We start from the raw sequence: 15,589 nt of genomic DNA on the forward strand, positions 1-15,589 counted from the left end.
TGGTCTCGAACTCACAGAGGTCCGCCTGCCTCTGCCTCCCGAGTGCTGGCAATGTATTCTTTTTATGCTATTTTCCTGTAATTATTAACTTTTACTTTAGTTGCTAACTAGGAGTCAGTGAATGAAATATCTTCATAACATTCAATAATACAGGTCACATAATAGCATCTTAGTAACTAAATTAGGAATGATGCGATTTTAACTGACTGATGTCATGCAGAGCACATATATGCAATACATACTTCATGGGGAATCTGTGTATACATGAAACACTTAAAGAATGTCAGTGTATTTGTCTACCTGACGAATAAGTTATGGCAACATCTTTAGCTGTAAAAACTCTGTAAGTGATATAATTAGAAGACTAATATGAATATAAATTTATGATGTTATTTTAAAACATGCTACTAGTTACTAAGCTAGGTTTCAAAGGCATAGTATTATTAAATCTAAGGAAATTCCTTTTGAACACTGTACATAAATCATAAATACTAATACAATCTCTTCCTCTCATACACATACATGCAGACTGTCTCCAGCTGAGTACATTTCAATTTGTTGCTAGTACATTAACTAAAGTTCCTTTGGAAATTTTTTCTTAAAAGTAACCAATTACTTAAAACTTTAAATGCTACTCATTAAAGCTTGTTAGATACATTTTTGTTCAGGTGGACTTTATTTTTATGGATGAATTAATGTATTCTGTGGCCTTAATGATGCCATCTTATAAATGTTACACTTTTTAAGTAAATGGACACTTAAAAATAATAAATTAAAAAGTAGAAACATTTATACTAAAAGTATACATTTCCAGATAGGGCCAGCTTTCTCACCAGGGCTTAACTCTACTAAGTAGGGTAGTTTCTCAGGAGGAAGAGCAGAACCATAGCCAGACCCATCAACTCTGTCCTTCCCCTTCAGCTGCTTCCCTTCAACGTGTTTCTTCATTTTCTTTGGGATATAGTCTGGTGGTCTTCTCTTCAGTTGAAAGACTAAAATCCCTAGAACAGCAACAATAGCAATTATCAATGGAGCAAATGTGGTACTGATGATAACTGACTGACAAACGTTTGCCCAAACCAAGAACATGGATTTTAATCCTATCTGCCAAGGAGTAGAGGAGCAAAGCTCACCCAATTGATATCTTAACTCAGTGTGCTCTGAAAAATTCTAAACAAGCAACATGAACAAATTATTTTTAACTGACAGGCAGAGCTACCAAAGGATAGCATATGCTAGTAAACAGCTTGTTAGTTTAAAAGTAACGAACCTGCACTTGTAGATAGACCTAGCAACATTAATACACAAATACACAAATGATGTGGGATTCCCCCTCTGTATGCTGTGAATACCATTGGTTAATAAATTGTCTTGGGCCTACACAGGGCAGAACAGAGCTAGGCAGGGAAAACTAAACTGAATGCTGAAAGAAAGAAGGCAGGGTGAGGGAGAAGCTATGGAGCCACAGCCAGAGACATTTGAAACTTTGCCAGTAAGCCACAGCCACGTGACGGTACGCAGATTAATGGAGATGGGTTAGTTTAGGATGTAAGAGTTAGCCACAAATATGCTTAAGCTATTGGCCAAACAGTATTGCAAATAATATAGTTTCTGTGTGGTTATTTGGGGAGTCTTGGCAGCTGGGAACACACAAGCAGACTCCTACAACAAACTGATCCCCAACTAAATCCACTTAAAACCTGACTTTGGGAAGGAATTCTAGGCACAAAACAAAACAAACAAACAAGAAACAGAGTTAAGCACTCCTTTCAGAGAGGTTTTCCTGAGTAAGTGGTGGTAAATAAAAAGCAGTGCGGTTTTGAAAGAACAGCTTTCTGGGCCATGCTGCCAGCTAGAACTCTGTCTCTTTCAGGAGGCTGAGCACTTGAATGGGGTTTGTGGGCAGTGTGCTGCAAGTTACTTGGTGGCAGCATGGGCCAACTGCTTCCCAGAGTTGAGGTGGTGAGGATGGCTCCTGCCTGACAATCTCAGAGGCAGTGATGGGACTTATACCATGTTAGCCGGGGCAGAGCAAGCAGGCAGCACTGTATTTGCCCTAGCAATGCCACTGCTTTAGCATTTTAAGGAGGAGTCCTGGTCTGAAATGAATTACAGATACACAGGAAAGGCAAATTCAGATGGAAAAGACCTCTAAGTGGGTCACAGTGTTGGATAAATGTACATAGGCTTGGGAGAGAGAGAAGAAAAAGATTATAGAGTTGGAAAAAATGTAAATTGTTAAAAAAAAAAAATAAAGTCTTTAAAAAGACAGAGTACAGACAGCCATAGATTAAAAAATAAAGAAATAAGGCACGTAAAGATGGAAAATACACAGAGTCTGGATTATGTATATTATTGTGTTTTCCTTGAAATTTTGACTGTGAAGGAACTAAGTACAGAGAGATATTTCATTGTACAGACTGTTAAACTAAACCAGCATATATACTCTAAAGGTATCTCGACTTCAAAATTTGGGTCTTAGAATATGTTGCTTTGGAAACGAGGTTTTTCTTTTGTTTCCACAGAGGATGAGAACCTGTGGAATCCTTCCAGAAGACCCCATGAAAGTTTGCTGTGAACAACACCCCCCCCCCCAAAAAAAATACTTCGCTCAACAAAAAGCAGGAAACAGTTTGGAGAGAACTATACCCAAATTCTCTAAATGATAGGTTACAAATGTTTATATTTAAAGGGGGATATGATATAGATATGAATACTTTGCATTGGTATGTATCTTGGATTATTGATATAAATTTAAGGTCAATTTTATTATACTGTATATATGTATTTTTGATCTTGATTAAGGTATTTTGTTTGCACAGCTCACTTAAAAATGTAATGTATAATTAAGAAATATAGGTTAATAGAGAGTTATCTATAATAGTCAAGCTTGTAGTCATGTTAGGTTTTCTAGATATAAAGAGATATATTTTAAGTTAGATAAGATAATCTTCAAAACTTTCAAAGACCTACAGAATATGGCATTTAAAATATTTTAAGATCTTAGGGCTTTTCATGTGCTCCTGGCAGCACTAATCTACTTCAAGAGGAAGATGGGCACTGAAGAGGCTCCTTATGAAGTTTGTTGGCAATTTGGGCAGGGGACTGCTCTTGCCTGGACTGCTGTATGAAATGGACATGCAGGGCCCACACAGAAATGACAGCTAAACTTGCCTAAAGGTGAGACAACCCTTTAGGCTTCCTGCTTCATGAAAGAGTCTGCTAGATATTCTGCAGGACACAGAAGAAAGTGAATGAGAAACTGCCAATATAAGTGGACCTCTCTTTGAAATTTCCTGCTTCATGAAAGTCTGCCAGACACTATGGGCCAGTAGGCTTAAGATGGGTACCCACAACGTTACAGAACTTTGGATGACTGTGCAGGAAGCAAGATGTCTCTGTCAATTCTAGAGTTTTGGAAGTTACTTACACTGTACTTCCTGTTTACTTAGGTAATATTATATCCTTCTGGAGGCTTTGATGGAGTTGAAGAATATATATAGTCTTCCTTAGTTATAATAAAAGATAAAGTAGATATAAATATTTTAACTGTAATTCTTGCTTGATACTTATTTTGTTAAATGTAATTTTACTATGTGAAAGTTAAAACCTTCCTTTTAATTTAAACAGAAAAGGGGAGGTGACGTGGGATTCCCCTCTGTATGAATACCACTGGATAATAAACTATCTTAGGCCTGTGCAGGGCAGAAGAGAGTTAGGCAGGGAAAACTAAACTGAATACTGGGAGAAAGAAGGCAGAGTCAGGGAGAAGCCATGGAATCCCCCCCACCACCACCAGAGACAGACACTGGAAATTTACATGGTAAGCCACGGCCACGTGGTGATAAACAGATTAATGAGATGGGTTAGTTTAGAATATGAGTTAGCCAGAAATACATTGAAGCTATTGGCCAAACAGTTATTATAAATAATATAGTTTTTGTGTGGTTATTTCAGGAATCTGGGCAGCCAGGAACACACAAGCAGACTCCTACAACCCACAAACATCTCAGTTGACCTGTATTTTATTCAAATGAATTAACTCAAAATTCAAAACAACCTTAAAATAAGGCTTAACTTTTATACCTGTCTAGAATAGTGCAGAATAAGTATTTTAATGAAACTGGAAATGCACTTATTTTTAGGTTTTTTTTAATAGTTTTAAATTATCAATCTACAGACCATATGATTATTACATAGGATGAGAAAGAATTTTTATATCTTCATTAATATAAAGGCACTCACCTAGAAATCAACTGTATCAATCTTAATGTTAGAAACTATACTTCATAAAAGCATAGCATTAAACACTTTGCTGCTTTGAATAGAGAAAAACATCTGACTAGTGACAAATACACACCATTTCAAGTTGGGCATCCCTAAACCAAAAACACCTGAAATCCAAAGTGCTACAAATGAAAACAAACCTCAACAGAGGCAGCAGAAGAAACACCAATACATCAATACATTAAAACCTATGGACTAAATTATACGCAGGCTATGTGTATAAGGCAAATATAAACAAAGGTGATGTTTAGACTTGCATCCATCTGTAAAGTTATCTCATTATGAATGTAAAAACACTCAAGTCTGAAATGTTCTGGGATCTGAAACACTTCTGGGTTCTGAGTACTTCCAGTAAGGATTATTCAACCTATATATGAAATGGCTGTATTACTGGAAAAACTTCAGGCTTGTAGGGTACTTTCCCTGCCTAACAAATTTGCTCACATACCACATAACTCATGTGGATCTATGGACATTGTTTCACAGCTCATCGATAACAATGATCTGTCCCTGCTAATAGTCTGGCATTTCACCTGCAATATCTTCACATGACACTCAAATACGCTGAGTGCGCAAAGGTACCACCACAGAGATGTCCTACAAGTCTATGAAAACATTGGCCAATGCAAAGATACTTCCCCACTGAACCCCCACTCCTCCCTTACACGCACACACTTTCCTTGTCATCTGATGAACAAGAGTTACCAGAAATCTGACAGGTTGATACTGAGGAAATCCCCTAGTAATAAAGTTTACTGTCTACCTTTGTCACTTGGCCATTCCCTGAAGATTTGTAAAGGACACTCGTCATCATCAAGAATAACTTCCTTAGCACCTCTTTCATCAGAATGCTGGGCTCCAGGGGGAAGCATAACCTAATGAAAAAATAATTAACAATGAATAAAAAAAGATCAACAAGTACTCAAAAGCAGTATTGCCATTATTTTTGCTCTTACTCTATGGCCCAGGCTAGCCTCAAACTTCCAACCTTCCTGCTTCCTGAGTACTGGTGCAGTCCTGTACCTACCTTGAGAGTACTGCTCCGAATGAGCATGGACAGGTAGACAGACAAGAAAGACAGACAGACAGACAGATATATGATAAATAAAACTATCAAGCACTATAAATAATTTCTACTGGTGACAAAATAAAACATTAACAAAGTATAGGAAACGGTTTCAAACAAAAAGTTTACTTGGACAGTGAATTTGGCAATTTTTATTCGCCTAGCTCTTAACAAGAACTGGACTATTTGCATTTGTTTATTACAAATTTTCACATGGAAAAACCACACAGAACAGCTAATCTTCAAACAATTTATGGAAAGGGAACTCCTCTACTGAGGTCCTCTGCAGTCCAGTCCCTACTCCATCTTTCACATCCAAGCAAATATTTATAAAGCAAATTCATGTAATCTGAAATCTTTAAAATAGTTTCTATTGTAAATAACTGTATGGTTTAAATTATAAGCAGACTGTTAGGTATATTATATAACCACCAACAACTGTTTTCAGGCAACTGTTTGATGACATTGTGTCCACTGTGCTCTCAGGAAAGACTGCATGGGATGTGATTGATGCCTCTACAGACACTGTCGAGCTTATCCTTTCTCTTCACTCTGGTCCAGTGTAAAGCAATGCAAGAAGTCAAGCCACTGCTTTCAACTTCTTAATGCAACAAACCTTAGTGTGCAAAATTATCACTATGCTTACACATAAAAGAGATCAAACAATTCTATGGAGATCTTCGAATTAGCTTTAAAGGAAAAGGAATAATAGCATCACTAAGCCACCGTCATCTTTTCTCATTAGCATTTTTATTAAATTCAATATCCTGCCACTTCAAGATTTGACCTTCAATTTTCTCTTTGTCTCTATGTGTAACACTTATTTTTTTAGGCCACATTTTTTTTTTTAAGGTGCACAGATGTACTAAGTGCTCACCGACCAGGCCACATGCTTTCTACATTGCAGACCACTCTCTCTAGTCTGAAGATTCTGTTTCTGTTCTCCTGTTTGGCCTTTTGGTCTCCCTCCATCACTGTAAGCTCTTTTGGAGGGCAACTCTTAACTCTGTATTCTGGCAGAACAGCTAACAAACAGAAAAGATCTTAAATACTTAACCAATAATTATCTGAATAGGTAAAATGGATAAAGGCTATGAAATAGCTATAGTTTATATGGCAAGCTCAGAATATAATGCATTTCTAATTCAGGTAAATCACTAACCAGGCTGCCTAAGATTGCTCAAGAAAGATGGTCAGGCTAGAGCAAAAGGACAAAAGTAAAGGAGCTTGTCCAGAGAAATCAAGCTCAAAAAGGACTTTCAACAAAGCTCAGTCTGTTTCTACAACTCTAGGTCCCTGATAAAACGGTTACTTTACTTTCTGATTTTAACAGTAAAAACAAGCCACTTAGTTTAAGATGGAAATGTTACAAAATGTATGATGATTATCATACATCAAACCATGTAGTTCCATAAAATATTAGCATCAAAGATTTATACAAAAACTCCCCTTTGTGAAATAATTGAGCAATGTCAAGTTTCAGATGCTAGACATTTAAAGCACAAGCCAAAGAGATATACAGATTAACAAAGAACAGAGTACGTGAACTGAACAACAGAGATGAAACAAGTGACTGAACAAAACATTCAGAGGGAGAGAAAACAAAGCCTTTCTGCAATTCTGCTGGATGAATTGGGTATCCCAATAAAAGAAAAAATCAAAATAAACGTAACTTAAAAGGAACACACTGAACTAATACATTAGCTAAAATAAAAATTAAAAGGAATGGGACAACAAGATGGCTCAATGGGTAAAGGCACCTGAAAGAGTGTCTTCTGAACAGTACAGGACCACCACACTCATGATCTCACCAGGAGCTGTTACTGCCTGTACAAGACCAGCATAAGATCGGGTCAGTCAGCATCCCATCACAGAGTGGAGAATGGCTTCCAAGTTCCCACCCCTAGCTAATAGGCTATGGACAGTTGATGACTTCTGGAGGAGGGAGAGTCAGTTTTCTTTAAGGAAATGGTCCCTGAAGTACTGACCATGCTTAGTTGATGGCTCCACACCCATGAATAAATATATTTGAAGCACAAATTGAACACAGTGGGGAAAGAAAGAAAGAAAGAAAGAAAGAAAGAAAGAAAGAAAGAAAGAAAGAAAGAAAGAAAGAGGAACATAAAGTTGAGAAGAAGGGCGGGTGACAATCTGGGAGGAGCTAGAAGAGTGGGTGGGGATGGGGAGTTGAATGTGATCAAACTACATTATATGCATTCAAGAAATGCTTAAAGAATAAAAATATTTAAAACACAAAAACCTGAAAAGTCATGATAACATATGTCTAGAACCTCAGTACTGGGAGCAGAGAAAACAGGAGGATCCTAATGCCCACACACCAGCCTAGCCAAAACACTGAGCTTCAGGTTCAATTAAGAGAGAGCCTGCTCAAAATGGAAAGTGAAAAACAAAGACACCAAACATCAATCTAGCCTTCTCTTCCTTCTTCCCTCCCTCCTCCGTTCCTCCATCCCTCCGTCCCTCTCTCTCTCACACACATGCACATGCATACACACTAATGTGGGATTCCCTTCTGTATGTTGTGAATATGTTTTATTACCACTGGTTAATAAAGAAGCTACTTCAGCCTATGGCAGGGCAAAAAAAAATATCAGGTGGGAAATCTGAACAGAGATATATAAAGAGAATAGGTAGAGCCAAAGAGGCCCAAGAAGCAAGAGGTTCCAGAAAGCCACAGCCTCGTGGAGATACACAGATTAATAGAAATGGATTAATTTAAGATATAAGAGCTACCTAGGAATATGCTTAAGCTGTTGGCCAAGCAGTACTGTAATTAATATAGTTTCTGTGTGATTATTCATGTCTGGAAGGCCAGAAACAAAAGAGCAGTCTCTGCTTACACACACAGTATATTTTCTTTTTAAGTTACTTGCTGTAATAAAACAGTGATCTTTGTTTTAAAAATCTATTAGGATTTATTTCTTTCTGCTTCCTGACTGGGGATAAAATATGACCAGCTGCCTCACATTCCAGCTGCCATGCATTTCTACCACAATGGACTGTATCCTCAAACCATGAGCAAAAATAACCCCTCCTTTCCAAAGCAAAATAAAATTACTGTCAGCTATAATTGGACAATACTGCATTCAACAAAGTGTACAATTACAACTGAGTCAGAAGCTAAGAATTTCTAATTAGTTAATGGATAAATAGAAAATCATCTGCATTTTACTTAATGTTACAGAATCAATTCTAGGACATAAACAACTACTATATTTGTTGATAACTAGAGTTGTCACAGAAAGGTAGAGTACCTCTGAGAAGATGCAGGTGGTTATTAAATCAGATTTTAATATAAATACAATGGTTGCCTCTGCTGGCTGATGCTGAAGGTGGAACACACTGGACTGAGAGAGCCGTAAAGTACACTGCTGACATGTTGTAGGTGCACTTTCATTGTTGGCTGACCTACCAGCTCAAGTGGGGAGACCAGCCCTGAATTTGATCCCAAGAGGCTGGGTCCCCAGATGAAAGAAAAGGGGGGATGAAGAAGGCAGACACCACATGCAAGCCCCACTCTTTGTGGACATGTCCACAGTGAAGTCGCTGCCCGTGGTCATCACATCCGAGCTTCTTCAAGTCTTTCAACAGAGGGTCAGAGGAGCGGCTCTCCAAGGAGCTATCAGATCTTCACCCTCAAACGAGGACTGCATAACTGGACCCTCTGTGTGTATACAGATCTCCGTATCTTGGACTGAAATGCTACCAGGTTTTCTGAATCTCCAACATGCAGCATTTTGAGTCTATTTTACTTATATCTAATACTTATATATAATGGGTACGTAATTATATAAGTATTATATAAATTGGTTGTACTCCTCTATAACTCTGACTCACTTGATATATGTACAAAATAAAACTTGGAAGAATGTCTATCAAAATGTTAATGATGAAGTTATCTTTTGGTATATTTTTGGGTTATGTTTTATTCAATTTTTCTTTTTTTAAAGAACACCCATTACTTTTTGTTGCATTTATTATTCCCATATGTGCATGTAAGTGGGGGGGGTCGTGCATGTGAATGAATACACATACACACACACAAACACACCTCAAATTAGAAAACAACCCCCCCCCAAAAAAAAACCTTTCCTTTAAATGCAAAGTCTTGGCAGGAATAATCCTGAGGAGCAGTATTAATTCATGGTTCATACCCGGGCAATGCAGTAGTCCTTGGGATTCTCTTTTTCCAGACCATACTTCTCCAGAGATTCCGCTACAGCAAAGTCTGCGGAATCTGTAGTAGACAGCAGGATTGTCTTGTATGGAATATTTGGTTTTAAACTATCTGCATATATTCTCAACGTTCCACCTGGAAAAAAATTATTTTACATCTTTGAGTTCATCTTCACTTTAAGTCAATGACATGAGCTGCTACCCACACACAATCACCTATGAAGAGGGCACTAAAGTACCAACAACAGTGGCACAAATACATTCAGTGTCAACCTGGGGCTGGCTTCCTCTACAGGGAAATGAGGAAGAAGGGCTCCTGAGTCTGACTGTGGTACAGTTCTCTTACTTTCCCTGTTCCCAACTTCCCCTACACCTGTATACTGTGAGAACTATCTCCTCACAAGATATTCCATGACAAAAAACAGATTTAAACAATATGTAACCACAAACCCAGCCTTAGAGAAAGTACTAGAAGGAAAACCCCAACGAAAGGAAGCTAACTGCACCCACAAAAACACAGGCATCTGATAATCCCCCACCAGCATAACCCAAAGAAGGGAAACACACAAACACTACTACTGAAAAATAACAGGAATTAACAAACACTGGTCATTAATAACTCCTAATATCAATGGTCTCAATTCACCTATAAAAAGACAGACTAAGAGAATGGATACATAAACAGGATCCAGCATTCTGTTGTGTATAAGAAATAAGAAACATACCTCAACCTCAAAGACAGACGCTACCTCAGAGCAAAAAAATGGGAAAAGGTTTTCCAATCAAATGGACCTAAGAAACAAGCAGGTATAGCTTTCCTAATCTAATAAAATTGATTTCAAACTAAATTAAGTCAGAAGAGATAAAGAAGGACACTTTTTACTCATAACAAGAACAATTCGTCAAGATGCAGTCCATGCCCCTAATACAAGAAAGAACACCTACATATGTAAAAGAAACATTACTGAAACTTAAATTGTACACCAAATGCCACACACTAATAGAAGACTTCAACACTCCACTTTCGCCAATGTACATGTCAACCAGACAGAAACTTAACAGAGAAATAAGAGAACTAATAGATGTCATGAATCAAATGGACTTATCAAACATCTATAGAACATTCTGTCCAAACACAGAAGAATATACCTTCTTTTCAGCACCTCATGGAACCTTCTCTAAAATTGATCACATTCTCAATAACAAAGCAAACCTCCACAGACAGAAAAAAATTGGAGTAAACCCCTGTGTCTTATCAGATCATCATGGATTAAAGTTAGGATTTAACAATACTACTCTCAGAAAGCCTACAAACTCATGGAAATTAAACAGTGAACTACTGAACCACCCCTGGGTCAAGGAAGAAATAAAGAAATTAAAGACTTCCTTGAATTCAACGAAAATGAAGGCACAACATATCCAAATCTATGGGACACCATGAAAGCAATGCTAAGAAAAAGTTCATAGTACTAAGTGCCCACATAAAGAAAACAGAGAAAGCTCACATTAATTATTTAATAGCACATCTGAAAGCTCTAGAACAAAAAGAAGCAGACTCACCCTGAAGGAGGAGAAGACAGGAAATAATCAAATTGAAGGCTTAAATCAACAAAATAGAAACAAAGAAAACAATACAAAGAATCAACGAAACAAAGAGCTGGTTCTTTGAGAAAAATCAACAAGATAGACAAACCCTTATCCTAACTAATCAAAAGGCAGAGAAAAACATCCAAATTAACAAAATCAGAAATGAAAAGGGGACGTAACAACAGACACTGAGGAAATTCAGAGAATCATTAGGTAATACAAAAACCTGTATTCCACAAAATTGGAAAATGTAAAAAAAAAATGGACAATTTTTTAGAAAACACCATATACCAAAATTAAATCAAGACCAGGTGAGCAATTTAAATAGACCTATAAACTGCAAGACCTATAAATTTAAATAGAAGCTGTCATCAAAAACCTCCCAACCAAAAAAGGCCCAAGGATGGATGGTTTTAGTGCAGAATTCTACCAGATCTTCCAAGAAGAGCTAAAACCTATACTCCTCAAAGGGTTCCACATAACAGAAACAGAAGGATCATTGCCAAACTCTTTTTTTTTTATGAGGTTACAGTTACCTTGATACCAAAACCACACAAAGACTCAAGAAAGTGAATTATAGACCAATCTCACTCATGAACATTGATGCAAAAATACTCAATAAAATATTGGCAAACCAAATCCAAGAACACATAAAAAAAAATCATCCACTATGAACAAGCTGGCTTCATTCCAGAGATGCAGGGCTGGTTCAACGTATGAAAATCTATCAATGTAAACCATCATATAAATAAACTGAAAGAAAAAAAAACCGTATGATCATTTCATTAGATGCTAAAAAAGCATTTGACAAAATCCAACACCCTTTTATGATAAAGGTCTTGGAGAGAACAGGAATACAAGGAAGATATCTAAATATAACAAAAGCAATATATAGCAAGCCGACAGCCAACATCAAATTGAACAGAGAGAAACTCAAAGCGATTCCACTAAAATTGGGAACAAGACAAGGCTGTCCACTCTCTCAATATCTCTTCAACATAGCAATAGCAATAGCAATAAGACAACAAAAGGAGATCAAGGGGATTCAAATTAGAAAGGAAGTAGTCAAACTTTTGTTATTTGTAGATGATATGATAGTGCACATATCCCTAAAACTCGACCAGAGAACTCCTACAATTGATAATTACCTTCAGTGATGTGGCAGGATACAAGATCAACTCAAAAAAATTAGTAGACCTCCTATACACAAAGGATAAAGAAGCGGAGAGGGATATCAGAGAAACATCACCTTTCACAATAGCCACAAATAACATAAAATATCTTGGGGTAACACTAGCCAAAGAAGTGAAAGACCTATTTGACAAGAACTTTAAGTCTCTGAAGAAAGAAGTTGAAGAAGATACCAGAAAATGGAAGGATTCCCCATGTTCTTGGATTGGTAAGATCAACAGAGTAAAAATGGCAATTCTACCAAAAGCAATCTATAGATTCAATGTAATACCCATCAAAACCCCAACAAAATCCTCCCAAAAAAAAAAAACAAACTCAAAAGGAAAAAAAAAAAAAAACAGGATAGCCAAAACAATCCTGTACAATAAACTTCCGGACGCATCACCATCCCTGACATCAAGCTCTATTACAGAGCTACAGTAATGAAAACTTGTAAGTCCAAATGGATTAAAGACCTCAATATAAATCCGGCCACACTGAACCTGATAGAAGAGAAAGTGGGAAGTAGTCTTCAATGCATGGGCACAGGAGACTACTTCCTAAATATAACTCCAGTAGCACAGACACTAAGAGCAACAATAAATAAATGGAACCTCCTAAAACTGAGAAGCTTCTGTAAAGCAAAGGACACCATCAATAAAGCAAAAAGGCAGCCTACAGAATAGGAAAATATCTTTACCAACCCCACATTAGACAAAGGTCTGATCTCCAAAATATATAAAGAACTCAAGAAATTAGACATTAAAATGCTAAATAACCCAACTAAAAAATGGGGTACTGAACTAGACAGAGAATTCTCAAAAGAAGAATCTCAAATGGCCAAAAGATACTTAAGGAAATGTTCAACATTCTTAGTGATCAGGGAAATGCAAATCAAAACAACTATGAGATACCATCTTACACCTGTAAGAATGTAAGATCAAAAACACCAATGATAGCTTATGCTGGAGAGGATGTGGAGTAAGGGGAACACTCCTCCATTGCTGGTGGGAATGCAAACTTGTACAACCACTTTGGAAATAAGAATGGTGGTTTTCAGAAAATTGAGAATCAACCTACTTCAGGATCCAGCAAGATCACTCTTGGACATATACCCAAAAGATGCTCAATCACACTACAAAGACATTTGTTCAACTATGTTCATAGCAGTATTATTTGTAAGAGCTAGAACCTAGAAACAACCTAGATGGCCCTCACCCAAAGAATGGATAAAGAAACTGTGGCATATTTACACATTAGAGTACTAAGCAGCAGTAAAAGTCTGAAGCTGAGGCTAGATAGAAAAGTTTGCTACATTCCAAACTTAAAACTGGTAGCTTATTAACAAAATATAAAGAATTTTTCCATCAAAATACTATCAATGACTATAGAAAATAAATACTGGGGGCTCAGGCTATCTGATACTCAATAAGCTTACTATTTTCTTAAAAACATCAATGTTGCATTCAAGTCCTCATTAGAAAATACTGTCACACCAAGGCCACCTCACATCTCACTTCACACCAAAGGGCAGCTAAGAAAGAAAGCATATGGACATTCAGGGAGTATCTTAAGCCCAGAAAAGTGCCTAACCTGGGAAACTGTTTCACAGCAAGCTCACTGAGCCCTTCCTGCTAACTCACAAAGAAACACTGTGGAATGAGTGTGCTCCAACTGTTTCCTTCCTTCATAACGCCAGTGACCCAAAGTGTCAAGAGAATCACCTAAAAACTCAAGAGCTTCTGAGGACACATTCCCTTTTCCTTTTCCCATAAAACTACTTAGGATACATTTACCACTCATTCACATAGTTAAGGACAACACTCTTCTGGCCCAAATTTAATTCTAAAGAGAAATAATGAGCTTCAAGTTATTTGACAGCTTGCAATTAAGTCAAAGGAAGAAACCACTCAGGTTTTTTCTTTTCTTACTTATTTACAGGTGATCTAGCTTCTCTCCCACATAAGAAAAAAGTAAATGTAAATACCTTCAACTTAGTCTGTTCTTCAAGGAGCTGACTGAGAAAGGTATTGGAAAGGCTAAAAGCCTTAATATGATTTTCTTAATAAGTGTAGCGAAATATACTAGCTAAAATTACAGATATAAATCCCAAGTCAAATATCTTACTTTACTTTATCCATTAGTACAACAATTTTATTCTGAAACAGGACAATCTAAAACCTTTAGTCTGTTAACAGAATCAAAATAAAACTTGACCCATCCAATGCCGAGAAGTAACCGAAAATCACTGCTTGTCAAGACTATGTAGACCTTGCTATGTAGATGAGGCTGGCCTCAAATCACAGAGGCCCACAAGTCTGTGCCTCCATGTGCTGGGCCAGTTTTCAATCACATTTGACGACAAAGGTTTTTCTAAAGACCAGCCATTTCTTTGAGCTCTTTAAGGTTAAATGTGTATGCTTACAGTTGTTCCTAACCATTTCTGACAAATCTCTGTCGTTTGTTCAAGTGTTTCCCTCTTTAGCCTTGGGCTGTAGTTTCTGGACCTAAGTTCAGAAAGATTCTTTGTGACATGTGCCAGAATTCTAATGTATTTTGAAAATATGTAAAGGAATAATGAAGAAAATAAAAATTACCTATTATTCCACCCCAACAAAACAAATGTTTGGGGTAAAGCAGTTATACACTTGGAAAGTTGACCTTGTTGTTTACTAGAGTGTGTGATGTTATTTAACAAAAATGGAGAAATGCCCTGTATTATGGATTTACCAGATAACCCAAACACAGTAGCTGCTTCTATCTGCTTTACCCCAAACATTTGTCCCTAAGTGTTATTCCCCAACCATATGTTAGCAACCACAAAGACATTCATCAGTTTTTAAAATTCCTATTACCTTGACAGAGTTAGTTAAAAGACTAGCTAATCAAATGTGAGATATTTTTATGAGAGGGCAGAATGGAAGAAGAAACTAGAACGAGGGAGGCTTGTAGTAAGCACACACACGCAGGCAGACAGTTACTATGAAGAAGATCAGAACTTACCAAACTCCTCCTTTTCAAAGTTTTCTACTACCAGCAGAAGCCTAAATGGAAGTCCTCAGTCTAAATTTCTCTTCCTTTCCCCTATCGCCTGAAACTTCTAAAATATTTAGAACTTTTGACCAATTACAGTAAATATCCAAATACTGGTTTGTCAACCACTCACCATCCTTCCTGAAGTAGAAAGGGACAAGTTTTCTCAAAACCCAAGCAGGAGCTGTTGTTAGGAATGGTGAGAACTAAAAGGATTAGAATAACAGGTAAATCTGCCACTTAAAAAAA

General features: G+C 37.1%; 1 protein-coding gene across 14 annotated transcripts in view; it reads right to left on the reverse strand.

Annotated features, from left to right (window-relative positions):
- The window catches only part of Afdn (afadin, adherens junction formation factor), a 90,042-nt gene that overhangs the window by 64,159 nt on the left and 10,294 nt on the right, over positions 1-15,589 (reverse strand). For all 14 annotated transcript variants that reach the window (XM_026787430.1, XM_013352335.2, XM_026787424.1 and 11 more), the window contains exons 5-7: positions 9,529-9,686; positions 5,051-5,162; positions 834-1,001 (exon numbers count right to left, since the gene is read on the reverse strand). In XM_026787430.1, coding sequence (XP_026643231.1) covers positions 834-1,001; positions 5,051-5,162; positions 9,529-9,686 — 438 coding nt within the window. The remainder of the gene's footprint in view (positions 1-833; positions 1,002-5,050; positions 5,163-9,528; positions 9,687-15,589) is intronic.

This window comes from Microtus ochrogaster, linkage group LG9 (genome assembly GCF_000317375.1).
Source record: "Microtus ochrogaster isolate Prairie Vole_2 linkage group LG9, MicOch1.0, whole genome shotgun sequence".
NCBI lineage: Eukaryota > Metazoa > Chordata > Mammalia > Rodentia > Cricetidae > Microtus > Microtus ochrogaster.